The sequence below is a fragment of the Plectrocnemia conspersa genome, unplaced genomic scaffold (assembly GCF_051122295.1).
Source record: "Plectrocnemia conspersa isolate PC_06_02 unplaced genomic scaffold, ASM5112229v1 ptg000009l, whole genome shotgun sequence".
Taxonomy (NCBI): Eukaryota; Metazoa; Arthropoda; class Insecta; order Trichoptera; family Polycentropodidae; genus Plectrocnemia; species Plectrocnemia conspersa.
Window position 1 is genome coordinate 5,223,519 of NW_028277173.1, and position 21,130 is coordinate 5,244,648.

The window sequence follows — 21,130 nt, forward strand, 5'->3', positions numbered from 1 at the left end:
TTGCGTTTTATTTCATATTCATTAAGTACTTTTATTTTAATTATCGAACATGTGACACTGTTATCGCATGACTATAATTTATGTATAGGCATGTAAATATTACGGTTAAGGGTTGAGTTAAGTTTACGTGTCGGCGTTAAACTGTTTAGTCTAACGGAAAGCTTCGGTGAAAGCACACGTAACTCGTGCTTTTAACACCCGTGATATTTTTGTAAAATATACGTCAAATATGAATACTAATAATATTTTATATCAAATAAATAATAAATAATGCTTAGTGGGAATTGATATCTTATAAATAAATGATACTGGTGAGTCATTTTAATGTATTTCAACAATAATTATAAATATACTTTAATTAATAATTCATAAGTAAAATTTTTATTAATGCTAAACGCTTGTAGATTTTGTATTTCGGTTTAAAATTATTTTAAATATTTTTTACGTAGTATTTTAAAACATTGACATAAAACTTACGGTATTGTAGTAATTTAATATACTTAATTTTATTTCACTAGTTTACAAAAAAAAATATAATTAAAATGTAAGAAGCAAGTCACTTTGGTAATAATATTTGTTTAGTTCAAGTTGTTTTTAATATGAATTAAATCAATAGCTGTATTGCTAATATTTGATTATTATATACTATATTCAAGTAAATACGATTTCATATATGTACCATTATTATTGAAGTACATTTTTTTAATCCATATTAGCTAAAAATAAACCATATGCATATAAAACTAATATAGCACGCTATAAATATATAGCTGGCTTGTATAACAAGAAGATAAGAAATCATGTCACGCTTCGTTCGTTGCTGAAAAGCATTTTGCATATTTTAACCTAAGGTTTTGAAATCATTAAGTGTTAATGTCAACTTATCGTCTCATTTACGACACGTATACACAATTCCAAGTCGATTTATAAGGCACTTGGTTAGATCCATCCAAAAGTATATATATAAAAATTCCAATATGCGTATCAATTGAGGCGAATATTTTCCCAACGAACAAACGACCTTTCGTGCAGTATAATAATATTGTTATTAATGAATAATTCAAGGCGAAATAAAATTGCGTGTTATATATATTATAGTATAAATTAAACTGCTCGAAAGCGTTAATTTTGACTTGTATTCAAAGGCATGTATTTTGTAACATAGTATATATATTTTTACTTGTCACTGCAGCTAGAAAACCGCATTAATCAATATGTGTTTTAGAAGGGTGAATAATATTTATAATAGGAAAAAAATAGTTTGTAAAATAATTAAAAAAAATACAAATATATGTGATGAAATTTGTAGCACAATTACGTTTCCTATTTTTATTAAATTTTATGATTTTACAGCTTAAGTGTTTTAAACCTAAAAATTATTTCTATTTATTTTAATTAAGAAAACTTTTTTTTATGAAATCGTATTGATTCTTGTTTTAATTAGGTAGAAAAAGGACTGTCAATGAAATAAATAACTATGTTTTTCATTATTTTTACGAAGGTGTTGTGTTCCTATTTTCAGCTCAATTTTTTTTGTGCCTTTATGCATTATGGTTTTGACAAAAGAACTGAAACACAATACGGTTTAGGCTATGAGAAATACTAATTTAGGATTTGGTGAAATTTTTAATAAATAAGGATTGAGAAACAATGTTTAAGCAACTGTTTCAAGACATCTGAATCCTATGCATTTTAATATCGAAATGTATGAAATAGTTTGAACTAAAACACCATCCGGCGCAGACCACAAGAAATAACAATTTGGTATTTGGCGAAAGTAGTTAAGTCAGAAAAATGAGCAAGTTGATATTTTTTCTTATTTGCAGTCATATTTTTATATGCTATTTAAGAGATTTTTTTAAAATAAATTTAAACAAAGTACATTCGATTTTAAATATAATTATATATACTTTCTTTTGTTTGAAAATTTTCGGACGTAGAATTTTTTTTTGTGTCAATTGTGGTTTGTTTGACAACGGAGCTAGTTTATTGTAAGTGATTTGATCTTTTCTTGTCGATTATAATATCTAAGGTTATGTTCTTTAAGTCTGAGAGAAAATATTTTTTTAATTGTATTTTTTATTCATAAAGTGATTTAAATGCTCAATTTTAAAACTTCACACTCGGCTTTGTCTAGCATTACTGCTTTATTTGTGTTGTACAAATTGCACAAAGTGTACATAAAGAGCTTTTTCGTCGGAAAGCTCGATTTGCATGCCAGAACATATAATAATTTAAACGTTTTTCTTGGCATGCCAGGCACCACGTGTCACTGCTTTGTGTTATAGGAACACCACTGCGCTGATAACCCAAATCTACATTTTATATTAAAATAATACGTATTATTTGTATGGATATAAATGGTCTACGCATAGTAATTTAGTATATAAATAAAACATCATTGAGTTCAACGAATCATACATTTGCGTGCTAGTGAAAATAAAGTGTACATTCTTTGTGGGCAAAATGCAACCATATAGGAAAATAAAACGAAAACGTATTATACATAAATATAATCTTATAAAGTGATTCATAAATTCATATTAAAAATATACTAATATATATTTGTCGAACTATTTTTAAACATGAAATCAAAGCTACTATAAAAATTTATGCCGGCAGAGTGTGTGTATAAAATATTCACTTTGAAAATACCGATATTTATTATAAATACTAGTTTTAGGATGGTATTATATAAATCAATCGCTTACTTGTTAAGCATATTAGAATATGTTCCTAATACTTATCTTCAATACTAGATGTTCCCGTCCTTTTTTGTTGCTCGTTAAGAGTCTGAAAATCTGCACTAGACGACTCGCCAGTGTCTTTCGCTATCCGGCTCCTTAAAACGCTGGCATTGTAATTTATATTTTTAATATTAATCACGAGTAGCGTGTCTGGTTCGTATCATTTATTTTTTATTAATATATGATTTTTATTTTTTATTTGTATTCTATTTTTAGTGAGCTAGAACAGTAAACATATTTAAATATATTTTCTTTGACTAAATATATTCAATGTAAGATATTATCATTTATTATAATCATCTGTAACTATATTAAAATTAATTATAAAAACACCACTTATATGATATTTAATAATAATTTTGATATAACAATTACTGTATATAATTTTAATTATTAATGATAATATACAATTCTTAGGTCTATTTTTGAATCAAATAATTTTTTATAACCATATTGATTGTAAAATAAAAAAGTATTAACAATGGCACAAAAAAAATATATTTACAAGTAAATTTAAATTAAAATCACCCAAGTTGATTCAAAATAGTGCTATAAATTTTTAGGTAAATTTGTCTTTCGATGCTCACACAAAAGACAGGTACATATATATGAAAACTAAAATTATGTCTATTTTGTCACATAATAGTAACTAAAAATCTACATAATTATTGAATTAGATCTGCGAATGATTCACACATTCTTCAAGTATTTTCTAAGAAGTTTGGCGCAACTTCTTTAAAATATATTGTATTTGAAACATTTAACGATTTACCAAAATCAACTTGGAATAATTGCAAAGAAATTATATATTTTTTAATGCATTTATGCAACTTTAATCAAATAATAAATATATAACATGCTTATTCTTTTTTTATTTGTTCTTTTAAAATTTAATAATAAATATTTTAAGTGTATTTATTATATTTTTCAAAATCAATAATTTATAATTTTAATGTATTAAATTGTAGCCGCATAATGGAGTTACTTATTACTTATGCGGAATTACGTAAAAAAATAAATAAAAAAGACCAGTACAAAATAAACAGTAGTGTAAGTCAATGACTAATAGCTGAAAGACATGGGTTCCTATGGCAAGTGCTTATTTTTTAATGTTTCTGAAAGAATCTATTATTTATTTATTATTTTCATTAGATTTTTCTGAATTATCTCAATCACTCAAATGCGTTTCGTATTAAAATTTAGATTAATTTGGGCTAGTTCGTATTTAAATATTTTATTTTAATTAACATAGTCAGTAGTTTACAAACTGATTATCTACTCACCTTTACTTTTTTTAACAACTGTCATGTAAAATTAACGGAAAATTTACAATAAAAAATAAGGCTTATTATGAGCTTCAGCTTATTAGCAACTATGACCCACACTTATTAATTAGTGATTATATAATTTAAATACCGATCAATCATTTCAGATTAGGTTTTCCTAGATTTTCCTTATCTTGAGAATAAATATCGTGATAAATAATTAAAATAAAATGACGCTAGGTTGTGTCCAGTAATATTTGTTAATTGTATGCTATAATGAATTTAAAATAAATAAATAATCATGGATTAACATATTTTGATTTCAGTTTAGTGTCTCACAACTTATTTAATATGAGAAATCATAATTTTTTACTTTTTTGATTAATTTTAAAGTAATAGTTACATATTAACGTTGCATAGAATCACTTTTCTGGTTGTTGTTTTTAACATTATTTTTGATGTATAATAAAATACACCGCTATATTTAATTAAATATTTTTAAGCGCCTCATAATTTAATTAGTTTGTTGCTATAAATTATTACATTTCAAATCGCAAGTTATTTAAATACAATTTTTGTATTTAAAAAAAAAAATGTTGTAAATATGTAATATTTTTTACTAAATATTTTTTAACACTGCATAATTTAATTTATTTATTGCTATAAATTATTACATTTAAAATAGCAACTTTGAAAAACACTGACATTTTTATAATGTACTAGAAATAATAATTTGAAACCATACAAGAGATAAGGGTAAAATTGCTGTGAAAACTGAATAATATTTCACAAATATTTAAATCAAAATTGAAGTATAAATAGATACATTTTGATAAAAATAGATATAGTATTTTTTATACATGTCACTTTTTCCTTTTTACGCGAATAAAAAGACAAATTGCTAAAACAATACAGGTGATAAAGGCAAAACCGCCATGTAAACTAAATTATATACCAAATAGTGCCGCATTTCAGAAATGAATAAATCAATATTGAAGTATAAATAAATACTTTTTGATATAAATAGATATAGTCGTGATTTTTTTAACACACCTTGTAGGATTACTAGTACCACGATTTTACTTTCATTGTTAGCTACCAAATATATATTAGTATCTGGATTTTTACTTATTACAAATTAATCAATTAAAAAAAATAATTGCAAAATCCGCAGATTTTCACCGTAAAATCTATTATGGAAGATCTTATTAATTACACTATTCTAGCATTTTTTAATTATAGTAATAAAATACTATTTTTCAATTATAGTATCACGCCTCACGAGCGTGCTTATAAATTATTAAATTATGATTGACGGTCGGAAAATACAGGGTTTTGGAAATTTATTGAATAGACTTACGAAAAGATATCTGTCAAAAGCTCGAATAGCCGTAGCTTTAAAAGCTTATCCTTATTTATAATTCAATAGTACCTAATAATTCAATAGTACTAAATAACATTATGACAATACATACATTAGTATTTAAACCGTCAAAACGCGTGAAAAATATACAAAATTATTGATAACAAGCAAGTTATCGACATGTATTCTATATTAATATTGTTGCATTTTTGTATATGGTGCACGATTTTTGCCACAGAGATAAGGTAACTTGATTGATATTATTACAAGCTGATTTTAGCTGTGCTTCTATTTTTGGGTAACAAACATACTAAATTTATTTTTTGACATGATCTTTTTAGAATACGTTTATTTTAATAAGTTTGTATACAATATATACTTTTTAATAAAATACATGGTAATACTTTATAATATGTGTTTTAACTGTGGTATTTTAATACAATATAATGAATAAAAAAATAAAACAATGAAACAACTAAAATTTTAATGGATAAACCTGACGTAATTAAGTACTTATATGCTTTTACTTTTTTAACTAAAAAACTAAATTTTTCATTAGTTAATTATTAATAATAAAACTGATTTTAAGCAAAACATTATTTTTAGCAAAAAATATAAATTCACTGAAGTGATTTTTTTTTCTAAAATTCCATAATTTATACAGTAATCCATATTTTTATTTTATTTTTATTAAGTCAAAAACTGTCTAAAGAAAAATTTTAACGTCATTTTTAATAACATAAATAAATTTATCTATTATAATACATTTATCTCTTCTTCTAAAAAAAGTCTATAATTTTGTACTATAATATATTTATTCATGTCTAATGGCATATTCTAATGATTAATAGAAAAGCTGCATATACATATTATGTAAGATTTTTTACTGAACAAAGATTAGAGCTTCATAAAAATATACATACTTAATTTAAAAAAGTATAATTTATTATTTAACTTATACGTTCTCAAATATTTTGATTATTCATCGAAAATTTGATTACTTAAGTGTGTTGAATTAATAATATTTATTATCTTTACACGTTTTACGATTCAATGGAGAATATAAAAAGAGAGTACTCGGGGAGTTAGTTATTTAATTAATTTCTCACAGAAAAAAACTATCGATTGAAGTAATAATTAATAGCATTTTCTAGTCAAGGTTCGACAACAACTATTTTTAAACGGGTGCAATTATTGTTTTAATGTTTCAGGTGATTGAAATGCAAATACCTTGACTATACATTTAATAAATATCAGCGAGAGTCCATACACAAACTACGAGTAAATGTTGAGCAGAAGTCTTATTGGTCTGACACATTATAGCGCTGCTGATTGTGAGGTGAATATTTTTTATATATATTTATGTTAAAATCTGTAAATTCGTGCATATTTTCCCTTTTTTTATTCTTTTAAATGTGCTCTTCTCATATTATTATTATCAATTTCACAATATATAATACATAAATGTAATTTATCAGAAACGGATGACAATAATCGCTTTATGCGAAGTTTAGATTTCACTACAGAATAAATGTGGTTAGTGGTTAGAATGTTAAAACTCCTTTATGAATACCAGGCGTGTATTGTGAGATACATTACCTTTCGCTCGCTCGCGTGTTAAGTGACGAGAGTGAGTGAGAGATGAGGGCGTGCGTTACATGCGTTCCGCACGCCCACTTCTTCTCACACACTCTCGCCACTTAATACGCGAGTGAGCAAAAGGGAATGAATCTCACCGTACGCGCCTGATGAATACTAAAAGTCGTTTCAGAGCCAAATTATTTGATTTTATTTTTTATTTCAAATCTGCTCATAATGAAATCTATAATTTGTTTCAAGGCTCAATCTTACTGATTTAAGGAGACGGTCAAAGAGAAAATCTGTTTTTCTCTGTCTGTGTGGGTTTTGCGTGAGCTCCACTAGTGACGAGCACAAAGTTAACTCTCATGTTCTGGTTTCTAACTATGTTATTCTGACAAACAAGGTCGGAATAGTATAGTCCGTAAAGTCTAGAATGGTAATGAGTTCAGGCCTAGGCAGCAAATTCAAATTTTTATTTATAAAAATGCGTTGATATTAAAAAATGGCTTTTAGTGTAATAAATTATATTACATACTATAATTTATATTTAAATATATAAATGTCACAATTTGGTACTGATTTATACCGTTGTAATGCATTGGGCTCACGTATGTAAAGTTATAACGGAAGATTAAAACAAACTGCTTCAACCTGAGCTATTTTTGAACAATACTGCTTGTTTTGAATGATATTTAAATCTAATTCTGATTTGCTTATTCTGTTATTCAGATTGAATGCATCCAAATATTCACGTAAAACAATCAACAAATCTCAAAATAACGCGTTTCTTCAATTCTTAAACCATATAATTTTACAACAAATCATGTTTTAAAATTATTAATTGCGCTAGAAAGTAAGTTTTAGCGTCATATCACTAGTTTGTTTTCCTTAAAATTGCTATCTAGCGGTCCGCTCAAATGTCATCGTTTTTTTGCACGTGCGAAAAAACAAAATTTTGTACAATTTAATTTCAGGTAATTGACACGAGAACAAATTTTAAGATATGAGTTTTTAGTGTTAATATAAAAAATTGTGCTGTAAAATAACTAATTAAAAATATATTATAAGCGTGCATTATTTTTACTACTAATGTAATTAAAATGATTTGTTTCTATATTATTTGTCAGTTTTTTTTAAATGCAAAATTTCACACTGCGCGGCTGAATAACTGATGATAGTATATGAATGATCTGCTTAAATACATGTTTTGAGTTTGAAATGCAGTGGTAGCTTAAGTGAAATTTCTGAAATTAAGTCTTATGGCTGTGTTCATGCTTATTTGCGTTCGGGGAAAAGGGAAGAGATCAAATCCAAAACTATTATCTCGAATATTATTTTTTATATCTTATTCTTAGAAGTTAACCATTTGAAAGTTGCAATAGTGAAATTGAACCTGTTAAACCTGAGTATTTGCATTTAACAGTTGCCTTTTTTTAAAGGCATTAATGCATATTATTTTATTGGTATGATAGATTTTGCAACGAGATGTAAAGCTTTTATTTTTTGGTAGTGCTTAGTTAAAAATTTGGGGGAAGCAAATCTATTAGTTTTTATAACTAATCAATTATTTTAATATGCATGAATTTATGGATAAAATAAATAATTCACCTAAATTAATAGAAATAATAAGTGTTTATTTATGTAAGTAAATGTTATATAAAAAAATCTAGTCGCCTAAATGGCCGGAGGACTTCTCGAAGACCCAGCGGTAGACCCGCGTTTGGTTATGGGCGCAGGCGCAGTACGTCCAAGCGGTGAAGCGCGTGCGCAGTATTCCCTTTTAGGAGAAGCTGCTCGAAATCTTGCTCCAGAGCGTGCCAGATGCGTCATTCTATGCGGAGGAGCTCGTTGCAGATACGAAAGACCTCAGAGATGGCCACCCGATCAGCTGGCACTTCAAGGAGTCTATTCTCATTGGTGAATATTAGTTGCGCTTAATGGATAATAATATATCTCTTTTGACGTGCATAATCGTTGTATCTTATTGCTTTTCTATCTCGTATTAAAAATAATTTATTGCTTAGGATAACAGAAGACATTTTGGCGATGGCGCGCCCTAGTACAACTTCAATAGCCACGTGGAATCTTATACAACAGTTTCACAGGTACTTTAATACTACATTTTACAGCTATCTATATTTTTCTAAAAATAATGTTACATATACATATGTACATATAAAAAAATATAGTGATTATCGTATTATTATTTGCAACGTATGTTAATATTGATTCTACTATAACTCCAAATGAAATGTAAGGCATTCGTTTTCCATACCACATTAGCATAATAATATTCCTTCCAGTTTCTATATTTACAACCATGAAATCATACAAGATCGAACTTATTGATCAAACATTTGGGGCGATGCTAAACGATGGCACATTTTTGTGTCGCGAGTTCGTCGACCTTCATATTTCTCCATGAAAAAACCTTGTTCCAGTTGGGGAATAAGGAGCGTGATAAACCTGCAAATGCCCGGAGAGCACGCAAACTGTGGACCAACCCTGGAAGCATCCGGCTTCACCTACGATCCTAACGTCTTCATGAACAACGACAGTAAAGACGATAACGATAATGAAACACACTATTTAATGATCACATGGATATGAGAGTAGATGCCTATTTTCAGTTTATTACTACAACTTTGGATGGAGAGATTATAGCGCGTGCGGTTTGCGTTCTTTATTGGACGCGGTTAAAGTTTTGGCATTTGCCGTCACTGAAGGAAGAGTTGCTGTTCATTGTCACGCAGGTATACAAATATTGTGAGCTATATACCAGAAAAGAGCAAACTAATTTTGTATAATTTAGGTCTTGGGAGGACTGGAGTTTTGGTCGCTTGCTATCTAGTGCACGCTTTGAGAATGAAAGCGGATGATGCAATCAAACTTGTTAGGAGGAGGAGAGATAAAGCAATCCAAACTAGTGAGCAAGTTGCAGCTGTACATCATTTCGAAAGATATCTGCTTCCACAAACAGCCATATTTTGTATAAAGTAAGCATTAGATCAATATAATCTATACATATAAATATTACTTTCAGCGAGTTTTGTTAGATCAAGAGTATATGAGTAGACGTCGTATATACTAATTTCGAAAAAATCCTCGAAAGAGTTTAGTTTATTATTATTCCTAATTACAAAAAGAGTTTTTTTTGAAAATTGCGCTTTTACCTTACCTTGGAGTCAGAAGTGTTAATTTTGTTAAGACAAAGATAGTTATTTATTTATTTATTTCATAATGTATTTAGTAAAAAAAAAAATTGTCTCTATTTCTAATCTTGAATCTATGTACATCTTTATTTCTTATTAAATACTTTGGTAACATATTATTTTCCAGCTTATATAGTATTAATACTAAAGCATTCATTTTCAATATTTCTTGAATATCCAACAATTTCAATCTTTCAATCATACTTCTACAACTAGTAAATCTATTTTTACTCACAACTTCTAACACTGCCTTATTTTGTAATTTTTACAACATCGTCTTATCTAATTCATTAGGTATATATAATATTGTTGCACAATATATAAAAGTGGAGCAAAATAATACAATTGTACATTTTTTTGTATTTATACTTAACATACTTCTCATACTAGATAATATACCTATTTTTGGATTAGGTAATTACAATGTACGTTAAATTTATTTTATTTATTTTTGTCTACAATTATATATTAGATTTATAGATAACTATTTTTACCAATAAGAGAAGTGTGAAAATTTTTTTTGAAACGAATTGCCGAACGTCACAAGCGGTCGTTTTAAGAATAAACTCAAAAATACGGGTTATTTCTCCTCACGGCGATGAATATATTTATCTTTTCTGATTTATGGCGCGTACCTTGTAATTTATTCTTCTAAGAGATTTCTCACGGTGTTCCATTTTAACGAAGAAACACATTTTTTCTAAAGTGGCTAAAACGCTTAAACACAAGTTAAACTGCCATTTGTATGATTATTAGTTAGATAATGCCTCTATTGATAAAAGCGACAAGCACTGCTTTTTATTGTATTTTAAATTAAATTCGTTAAAAAATCTCATGATACCTGCAGCAAAAGCTAATTTCTGAAGTTATTTAGTATTCGATAACAATGGTTAAGGATGATTTTTTTTGTAAAAAAGATTTCTATAGTTTCTCTTATTTTTAGGTTTTAAAATCTTAATAAGACTTCATTGAACTGATGAATGGTATTTAGCTTCCATATCTGAAAAAAAATAAATGGAACTGACGACGGTTAAATTCAACTCTGATATAACTGGTTCAATAGCACATGATAGATTGAGATGTTTCCTACAAAAAACCTACTCGTAAGCAATAATGAAAATAATCAAAGGCAAAAATACCTTGCATTTTCAACCAAGCCTTAACCTGTTCCGCGTATATTTTAACCACCATTGGATGTGACACATTTTAGTCGATTTCACTTTAGATTGGATTTATTTATCGTTTTCCTCAACTTTATTAAAAATAATTTTATCAGTAGTTGTTCCATATAGACTATTTATAAAAATTAATTTTTCAGTCACTTCAAAGAAAATATTGAATAAATGTTTTGCAAACCAGTAGCCCACTAAGCAACTAATTGCTTGCAAAAGCCTATAAAAATAGGCATTTAATTATAAAAAATATTCGCTATTTTGCAAGTGCACTTGTTATAATTTTATATAACAAGAATTTAGATTAAGTAAGTGTGGCCGAAAAAAAATTATTAAATTGCTTATTGATGTAACTCACAATGTGCTTAACCATTCTAGCAACTGTTTTTGCCAAGAAACTGTCACATTAAAATAATTATATTTTTTCGGCTGCAACAATCAAACATGACTTATTATTTTAATCATCAGTAAAAAACTTTCCTTTAATATTATAATTAATAAATGAGCTGAATTTAATTAAAACCTCATTTTTACTTTTCGTGAAAAAAATGCACTGCAATGAAAAATTCTGTTTAAATTTTACAACTTTTCTGATAGTTGCTAATCTGATTATTGTATTTTTTTTAATACATATACAAAGTCATCGCACAATACATGTCATTTTTTTGGATAAAATAATAGTCCAATAATTCCTTATTTAATGGCTCTGACAGTGACATATAAAAAAATGAGAACAAAATATCGCAAAAAGCGTTCTACGAGGCACTGAAAACGCTGTTAGAATGGAATGCAAAGCAATAGGAGCACCACATACATATTTCGCAACTCCTTAACCCAACGATCATTCGTTGCGTTATGGCAAATACTTTGCAAGAGTTTGAACATATAATGTCATCTACGAGGAGCTGGTCCATTTCGAATAATTCAATTTTGATATTAAATATTTTTTTATTTTTATATATAAGCTGTATTATGTTACGATGGTCTTCATTTAATTTATATGAATAAATAAATTACTATATAGAGAACCACTAAAGGATCGTAACAAAGCAACTGAGTTTGGATTGGTTCAGCATCTTCATAGACAACGCGCTACACTTCATGGACTAGAAGAAAGAGCGTTCAAGAATCTTCCAAAGGTTTACTTTTAATATTTATATATAAACATACATTAGATTTTTATGAAACATATCAATGTTTTAGATCATATTTTGTTTATGTGAGAGATTATTGAAAATCTGCGATTGCGAAGAAGGTGGTGGAGGTCCTGGTTTTTGTACTGCTGTAGGAACTGCAGTAACCAACACATTTTTAGCAAATCAAGGAAGAAATGTTAAAGAGAAAGATTGTGAAGATGCAGCTACTCCGCCTACTTCCACGGATTTGGTCTTGGATGAGAGCGAATTCCCATCTCCTTTATATTGCTCTTTATGCGGTGATATGTACACCACTCCCAAAACAAGTCCAACAAAAAAATTAGGTAATCCTGAACCAAATTAATCTATTCACATTCAAAATTATTATTAATGCTTGTATTTTTATAGAGATTGACTTTAAATCTACTTTGGTCAGTATGAACATGTCTTTAGCCCCAACTCCAACTTCATCTCCAAATCACATGCTAGAAATAGACGATGAATTGAGATTCATTTCAGCTTCTAAAGTAGCTGAAGTAAGTCAGGCTTATTTATAGAATCATCACAATATCTATTAAGCATTTTAAATGTATTATAGTCACTGCTGTTGGAGCCTAATCGTCTTCCTGAAGAACGCTTGAGATATTTACGAGAGTTTCAAATTGATCTCAATAATCGAGCTGCAGGAATCAGCAGAATCAATACTGAGGTATGTTATTGTGATGATATTTATTAATTTATATGCTTTGTAAATTATATTTTTATAGGATGATATAGCAGTTTTGGGTGCTTTACTTTTTGAATGGCTCGAAAACTTAAAAACTCCTATTTTGGATAGAGAAGATCTAGCGACTATTGTCATCTGGTCTGAAAAAACTGCTGAATGCCTTCAAAAATTACATTTGGTACTTGAGTTTTTATTGATTGGTTTGAATATTGGTTTTGATGTGATGTTTGTTTTAGGAGGACGCTACACTGTTGGAGTATTTGATTAGGTTCGTCATGAGAATGAAGCCTTTGAGTCGCGAGCTCAGAGTTTCTTTGATGAACAGGATGTCAGGTGCTCTTTGTCAGCAGGGGGTTAGAGTTAGGGGAGTTTTAAGACCTGGAGGCGTTCCTACGTTGCGATCGGGAACAGCGTCTACTCTTGGTCGATTTTTATCAGACTTGTATTCTTTGCTTCAAAAACAAGCTGCTTGCTGTCCAGCTTGTGATAGAAGATCTGTCTTACCATTAGCGACAACTTCCGAAATAAAAACATGACCAAGAGTTCGCCGAGTTGTTGTTGCTACAGGAACCACAAAATCGGGCCCTAGAAGAAAATGCATGAAAAACGCAACTCGGCAAAGACCAAGACACGATAATCGTAACACAAATTTACACAAATTAGTTTAGAATTAAATAAGCGCGTTCATAGTTATAATTTAGGTATTATAAGTAGTACTTGATACTTGCACTACTCTTAAGTCTGAATTCTGGATTGTAAACTGTCAATGTTACCCTTTTAGATACATTCTTTGGGCTTCCAGTTTCAATTATTCTTATATTATATTCTTGATTGTTAAACTATAATACATAATAGTTGTTTTTGGTGACAATATATATCTCAAAACCTTATCTCTAATGTAAATATTTGAGGAACGTAGTCTCGAGTTCGTTGTGTTTTATATTATAAAATATAATTAACTCGAATTTCATATGTGATTCCATTTCTTCAATTATTTTAAAATATATGTATAATAAGCGATGTGCCATATACAATAGTATTCTTATTAAAAAAAGTATTATATTAAATTAATATGAAATAAAATTGCAATACTTCCAAATATACTAAATAGTTATATTTTATTTTTTATTTGTCTTTTCATCAGTATTAAACACAATTTTCTTTCTGAAATTATAGTTTATATCCACAATTTCTTGAGCATTTTTTCCTTTCGTCTCCTTCAAAAACACAAGTGTAATCACTATACTGATCAAAGTACACGTCGCAAAGAAGAAAAACACCACATGTCTTCCATAAGCTATCGACACTGGTTCAAAGTATCTCAAAAATATAAAAACCAAGAAATTCAAGATAAAGATCACCATCATATTAGCTACGCTTCTTACCTGTAATTATAAATCATTATTTAAAGTTTAATATATATAGATTATATTGAAAAAGATGATACATACCTCACTCAATAATAATTCAGAGAGAAGTATGTAAGGCACAGATCCGGCTCCACACATGTACACAAAAATACAAAACGATAACGTTATTACCGGTAGTAATGACACATCATCCAAGTTATAATCGATGCTCTTTAAATAGAAATATGTACCAATGGTGAACATTGAAGCTGATACAGCACATTGGGAGAACACTAACAGAATCTGTGTAGTAATAAAATATGGATAAGTATAGTACTGTGTATTTAAATTTTTATTATAAAATCACCTTTCTTCCTAGACGTTCAACTAGCCACGATGTTCCCGAAGCACCCAAAGTCTGAATACAACCATATATCACAGTAGCTACTTCAGGCGTTACACTAGATTGACCACTTTCCATGAAAATTGCTACTGAATAACTATTGATTACAAACATTCCAGTAAAACTCTGACCCACAAACATGGCAATGCATATAAAAAAGCCACGTCTCAATGGTTTCGATGCAACTGAAATATAAACGAATAATACAAAAACTTAAGGTATTAATAAATTATAAAATACATACATAACATCTTCAGTGAAGTAATTATTGAACATGAAGTTGAATTGATAGTCATGTGTAGGAATTCCATTTCTGATTTGATTTCTTCGCTTTTAACATCAGATTGTCTTAGCCATGCTAATGCTTTAGCAGCTTCCTATAATACAGATACATTTACAATGATATATTACTTTTTAAAATATACATATATTGTCAATTACCTCATTTTTACCCTTCATGATAAGATAAACTGGCGATTCTGGCATAAATAGAAACAATGCGAAACTTATAATAGCCATTATCAAAATAACCCAACCTATAGCTATGTAAGATACGAATCCTCCAACGGCATACGCTGTAGTGATTCCAATGCTGTAAGCAACTGTGAAGAATGATCCGAGTAATCCTCTAATGCGAGGTTCAGCTATTTCTCCAATGTAAGCTGAAGTATTTGACAAGATCAATAAGCATCCAAAACCACCAATTAATCGTCCTACGATCAGTGTGTTTACATCTTTAGCGATTAAAACAATCAACCCGGTAATCTGAAAAATACATGTTGCTTATTTATTGTAAGTCTTCAATTGCAGCATGACAGGCACCAACCCAATGCGTTACAATAGGGTCAACACAATCGAGAACTACTAAGAAAGAAGTGAGACATAAAGTATGTAAATAAATTACGGCTATTTTATTAATTATGAATTGTCACTATACACAACCTAAAGATTAGGAAAATCTGTGATGATCGATTGGAATTATATTTCTTTTATTATAATAATCACTAATTTTGATTTACTAAACACAATCATATTTAGATCCTTATGGGATTCTAAATCAATTTGAACCACAATTCTGTCGTCCAGTATCAAAACAATCGATTTCATGTTTACATTACTAAACTTTTGCGTCAAGTTAGACTAATATCTCATAATACAAAAATACCACTATATTTCTAGAAACTATTAATGAGTAAACAGTTAACTATTGCTATTATGCTGTTATCTTACAGCTTCATTATATTTCGTTTAAGAGTTACGTATGTACACGGTGCCCAATATATTATAATAAAACTAAAAATTAATTATTTTATAAATATATTAAAGGACAATTTTATTTTAATATATTTTTCTTAAGAAGATAACATATGTAAAAACACATGTTTTTTACTGTTAAGTGTAACACGTAATTATTCAAAAAAAAAAATCAGATTATTCTTAAAAAATTATGAGCATAGGCAAGATTTTTTTATTAAATCCTGTGATGTATACTGAGTGTACATGTTATCTTATTATGCAACAGTTTAAAATTAAAGTATTTCTTTGTAATTTCTAACTTATTAAATAAGATAATTTCAATGTTAATGTAAGTAACCGCCGGATGTAATAAAAAATATTATTTTCGTAACAGTTTTAAATTCATGTACGATTTGTATACTTATATAAACACGTATTGTTCTGTTGTCTTGTAATCTCTAAAGAATGTATCAAATTCTTGGATTTCAGATTTCATAGCTGGATCAGGGTTGTGGTAGAGTGAAAAGTATCTGTTTCCTAAAGTCTCAAAAAGTCTCAGAAAGTTTTGATATATGAAGCTCCAGAAAAATATCCTAAGAGAAATGCCTTTCGAAAGTTCCATAAGTAAGTGATGTTTAAGCTTATGTATTATTTTTTATATAGCGAAGGTTGTTCTGATTTATTTTGAACATGCTCACTAAAACTGTTATTATGGTCAAGAAAATCTTGGACCGATACGAGGGAGAAACTTCCGGTGGTCTTATACCTTTGGCTTCCGTAATGTGCGGATGCAGCGGTAAGCCTATTTATTGTCAAGCAATTAGAAAGACGAAAATAAATTCTATCAGTGTTTTTTTCTAATTCTTCGGTAATAGAATACATGCTTAACGATTTTATCTTTCAAATATATGAGATTTTTTAGGCACTTTTAATAACTGATAGTTACACTCCACCGACTTTGTCGGAACTTTTATCACTCCTTTTGTAATTTATTCGGCACGGACTATTGTATGTTTATATCCATTTAAAAGGAAATTTGAGTGTCCATAATACGTCTAAACCTCCGATCGTCACTAGCGTTTGTTGATTTGGTTAGTTTCATTGCGTTTTAACAGGTGTGCGTAAATTTAGGCACACGCTCAATATGACAATATTTATTTTATTTTAAATCACTCACTTTTACACAGTTTTAGATGTACACTGAGAGTACATCACCGGAGCGCGCGAATTTTTTGTACCGTAGCAGATACATTAATGAATTTTTATAAATTTATGTTTTAAAATAATAAAATAATTATATTTTATGAAATGATTCGATGACAATAATAAAATAAACTAATAAAGATAAAAAAGTAAAAAAATACAGAATAATAACACTTTAATGACAAAAAAATATCATTTTATAGTGACCACACACAGATGTCTACTTTTGAAAGGGTCTTATTCTCAAAACTGTGTAAAAATACGACCTTGGACAATGCCCATCAAGCGAACGTCGCTTTCTAAAGGTGTATACATATTTGCCGTTCTAAGAAGAGACTGTAGCGATTGGCTGTATGATCGCTGCATAATTGCGATTGGTCAGCAAGTTTTGCAGCCCTAGATACTCAAGCATGGACTCCGACGAGGAGAAGACAGTCGCCAGCAGCCATTCGAAGAGACTAACAGATTCACTCTGCCTGGCAGACGCGCCCCCGCCGACAGATGCGAAGATATGACCTGAGACTCTCGAAAACTATCATCGCAGCAAGAGGAACTGCCTCCAGACACTCACTACATAAGACCTTCAAGAACAACCCACAGACATCTTCCCTGCGCCAGCTTCTTTACCATCGCTCGGAGAAAACATTTCGTAGCATATGTAAATATAATGTAATAAAACTCTAACTAGTTTCCACCCTGAGTCTCACTGGCTACGAAGTCATCACCCTCTAGGGTTCACAAACATAAAAATTCCGTAATCCTAATATATCAAATTTTTAATAGTATCGAAAGACTACATAGCCAGTATTTGTTGAAAAAGATTTTTATAACGAATTTTTTTACATCAAAATATATTTTTATGTAAAAATATTTTTTGAAGAAAAAGTGTTTTGTCAAAACATTTCGAAACAAAAAAAACTCGAATTACTTTTAGTAATAAATAATAATCATATATGCGGGTTAAATAAATAATTCTACATATACATACATACATCGAATTGTCTTTGTAGTAAAATATTGTACAGTATTATTATTGTAATGCTATTTCCTGAATTTTTTGCATTAAAATATATTTACGATTTGACTTATTGGTTATAAAAATATATTTATTAGAGATAAATAATGTTTCATAGCTAAATGTACATACATACTACATAATTTATCTAGAATATATTTTCAAGTCATATTTCATTATTGTATTAATGCTAATTTCTGAATTATTTTGCATTAAAAATATATTTATTAGAGATAGATATATTTTTACAAACATATATAATTTATCTAGAATATATTGTCAGGACTATCTGTAATCGTTGGAACAAATTTAGTTGCAAAGGACTTATTGATTTATTTGCGTCCATATGATCTTTTAAGTAACGAGTTTTTGTATTATCGTGAACAGCGATATTGCGTACGGTATCCATTAACAGTTTTAAAGCACTTATATCAGTGTATAAAAAATTGCTGAAATACGGATTATCCATTCTGTAGAATCACATTGTGGCCAATTATTCTGATTTTTTATTATGATTATGCATATTTATTACACTATCTGTTTCCACCCTAAATTATCGGCATTTGTCAAATAATTGAGAACTGGAAGAGCCTTGGACTTTTCTCAATTATCAATAATATATAGTTTAAAACACTATTGTGCTGAATTATTTTTACCGAGCTTGACATATAACTACCACTTCGCTTTCGACTAAGGTGGTTCATTTAAACTCGCATCAAGCGGAATGCCGCTGAAGCGATCAAGAAGAGATGTTGTTTTTATTTTCGCTGAACTGGTGTTAAAAGCTTGAATTACATATTTCGAAACACTAATAAGATATATATTAACCACTAAAAAAGAGTCTGGTTCCTCCCCAAATCATCAAGATTAGTCAGAGGGCCAAGGACAGGAAGAAACGTTGAACTTATCATAATTCTTAAGTGATACCTTGAGACTCCTAGTTATTTAAAGAATCACTGTCTTCATAAGCATCCAAACAGTAATCCAGAACCATAACTTTGCTTCCAGATGCCCGAGAAAGCACCAGCTTTACATCGACCGTGTAACCACGTCCAGTTAAACAATATGAATCTTGAGAGTTCAGCCCGATCTTTGATACGTCTTGTGGTTAACATGGCGCAGTAGTACGGCGAGAACACACACGTATACATATATTCATTATTAAACAAATTGTGTACAACACCCATACACAATTAATTTTTTTTTGTTACACCTTGTATTATTTCTCTATACATAAACGATTTATAGCTCCTAATTATAATGGAAAAATAAATAATAAAATTAGTTTATTACTGTTAATTTATATTCTACCAATTGGATCAAACCTAAAATTTTTACTCATAATTTGGTTAAGAAATTTGTCTATTTATTCTCAATTATGTAATATAAATTATAGCTATACTAAACTCAAATTAAGTCAAAAATAGATAACTAAGTGACTCAACACTTTTATGATTTGGTCGTATTTGAATCAGTGGTTTTCAAGCACATGATTTGAAAAATATTAAAAAAAATATATAGTTGTTTAAACATATTTTTATAAATTGCACTTTGAAATACTCACAGCATAGGGTATATTACTAATCAGCAGGCATATTTTTCTTCCATAGCGTTCAGATATAATTGCTGATAAGGGAGTGCACAGGATTGTTGGAATTAGAATAATAGAAGCCAACCACGAAGATTGTTCAAGAGTTATATCACCGACTGGTTTCGTTATTGAAAGCAACTGAGGTAAAGCTGGAGATATCCAACCTACAACTAAACCAGTGTTGTATCCTCCTAAATGGCCTGTTTTTAAACATCAATATGTTATGTTTACAAACTTAATAAAAATATTTGTATAATGTTAAATAAGATAAAAAATAATTACATATTGTGGCTGCAATAATCTGGTGCATAGGACTTTTCATTTTAACTAAGAAATTTTGTCAAATCATCTAAGTAATCTTGTTAGTCGTACAATTACGACGACTGTTAGAAAACGACTGAATCACAGTAAACAAATAACGTGGATAGTTCATTATAAAACTTAAGACTTGACGATTAAAATAAGTCTATTCAAATAAAAATCTTATCAAACACTTGACTATATATGTACATACCGGTAGATCTAAAAGTATGAGGCTCGACAAATTTAAGCACGTGGAAATCAATAAAAAATAACTGAGTCACCACGTGTATGACATATAATATAAGAAATGGCTATCCATATAAAAAAATAGTTTGACGTGGATCACAGCATATATCTGATAAAATGCCTATTACAAAAAACTAAAATAATTTAAAAAAAAATCAGAAACAACGTCATCCAAATATTAATAATTGTAAAATATAATAGCTCTATGGTAAAGTTACCAAACCACTTAATAACGCATAAATGCCGCTTGCAGATAAAAACCAGGCCGCGGTAAAATTAAACGACAAAAAAAATAATAAAAAATATAATAGTTAGTACTCTATACTAGCTATTATATATTTTATTATTTTTTAGTATGCATAGAAGAGTACTTTAAGTAATAAAAGAGGAAATTGGTGTTACTAGATACTATTTTTTTAAATTAAAAACGTGCAAAAATAAATTGTTTGTGTAAAAATATTGTTTTTATATTTATAAATTACACAAAAGTGTGTAGAAACTACAAATATATGTAAAATAATGTCTGGTCCAATTATTTTGTCATACCACTGTATATTGTCTAAATATTGAGTTGAATTAAA

General features: G+C 28.8%; 2 protein-coding genes across 2 annotated transcripts; one reads left to right on the forward strand and one right to left on the reverse strand.

Moving 5' to 3' along the window:
* Positions 1 to 8,634: 8,634 nt before the first annotated feature.
* LOC148231679 (protein tyrosine phosphatase domain-containing protein 1-like) lies at positions 8,635 to 13,874 on the forward strand. Its single transcript, XM_088193669.1, has 11 exons — positions 8,635 to 8,873; positions 8,981 to 9,061; positions 9,398 to 9,513; positions 9,587 to 9,709; positions 9,769 to 9,952; positions 12,365 to 12,479; positions 12,544 to 12,820; positions 12,885 to 13,012; positions 13,075 to 13,185; positions 13,244 to 13,381; positions 13,440 to 13,874. Exons 1-11 carry the CDS (start codon positions 8,635 to 8,637, stop codon positions 13,737 to 13,739), a joined length of 1,812 nt encoding a protein of 603 aa, XP_088049795.1. The 3' UTR covers positions 13,740 to 13,874.
* A 421-nt stretch (positions 13,875 to 14,295) lies between these two features.
* On the reverse strand, positions 14,296 to 20,409 carry LOC148231680 (facilitated trehalose transporter Tret1-like). The gene is made up of 7 exons (XM_088193249.1): positions 20,283 to 20,409; positions 19,974 to 20,200; positions 15,397 to 15,720; positions 15,200 to 15,332; positions 14,920 to 15,140; positions 14,655 to 14,855; positions 14,296 to 14,588 (listed from the first exon to the last, which is right to left on the reverse strand). The coding sequence occupies exons 1-7, from the start codon at positions 20,320 to 20,322 to the stop codon at positions 14,322 to 14,324; spliced, it is 1,413 nt and encodes a 470-aa protein (XP_088049375.1). The 5' UTR covers positions 20,323 to 20,409; the 3' UTR covers positions 14,296 to 14,321.
* Positions 20,410 to 21,130: the final 721 nt, after the last annotated feature.

Coding starts and splice junctions, on each gene's coding strand:
- LOC148231679 (XM_088193669.1), top strand. CDS start 8,635: ATGGCCGGAGGACTTCTCGAAGACCCAGCGGTAGACCCGCGTTTGGTT. Junction 12,480..12,543: donor CGTTCAAGAATCTTCCAAAG/GTTTACTTTTAA, acceptor TCAATGTTTTAG/ATCATATTTTGTTTATGTGA. Junction 13,013..13,074: donor CAGCTTCTAAAGTAGCTGAA/GTAAGTCAGGCT, acceptor AATGTATTATAG/TCACTGCTGTTGGAGCCTAA.
- LOC148231680 (XM_088193249.1), bottom strand. CDS start 20,322: ATGAAAAGTCCTATGCACCAGATTATTGCAGCCACAATAT. Junction 15,721..19,973: donor TTAGTAATATACCCTATGCT/GTGAGTATTTCA, acceptor TGTATTTTTCAG/ATTACCGGGTTGATTGTTTT. Junction 15,141..15,199: donor TACTTCACTGAAGATGTTAT/GTATGTATTTTA, acceptor TTTATATTTCAG/TTGCATCGAAACCATTGAGA.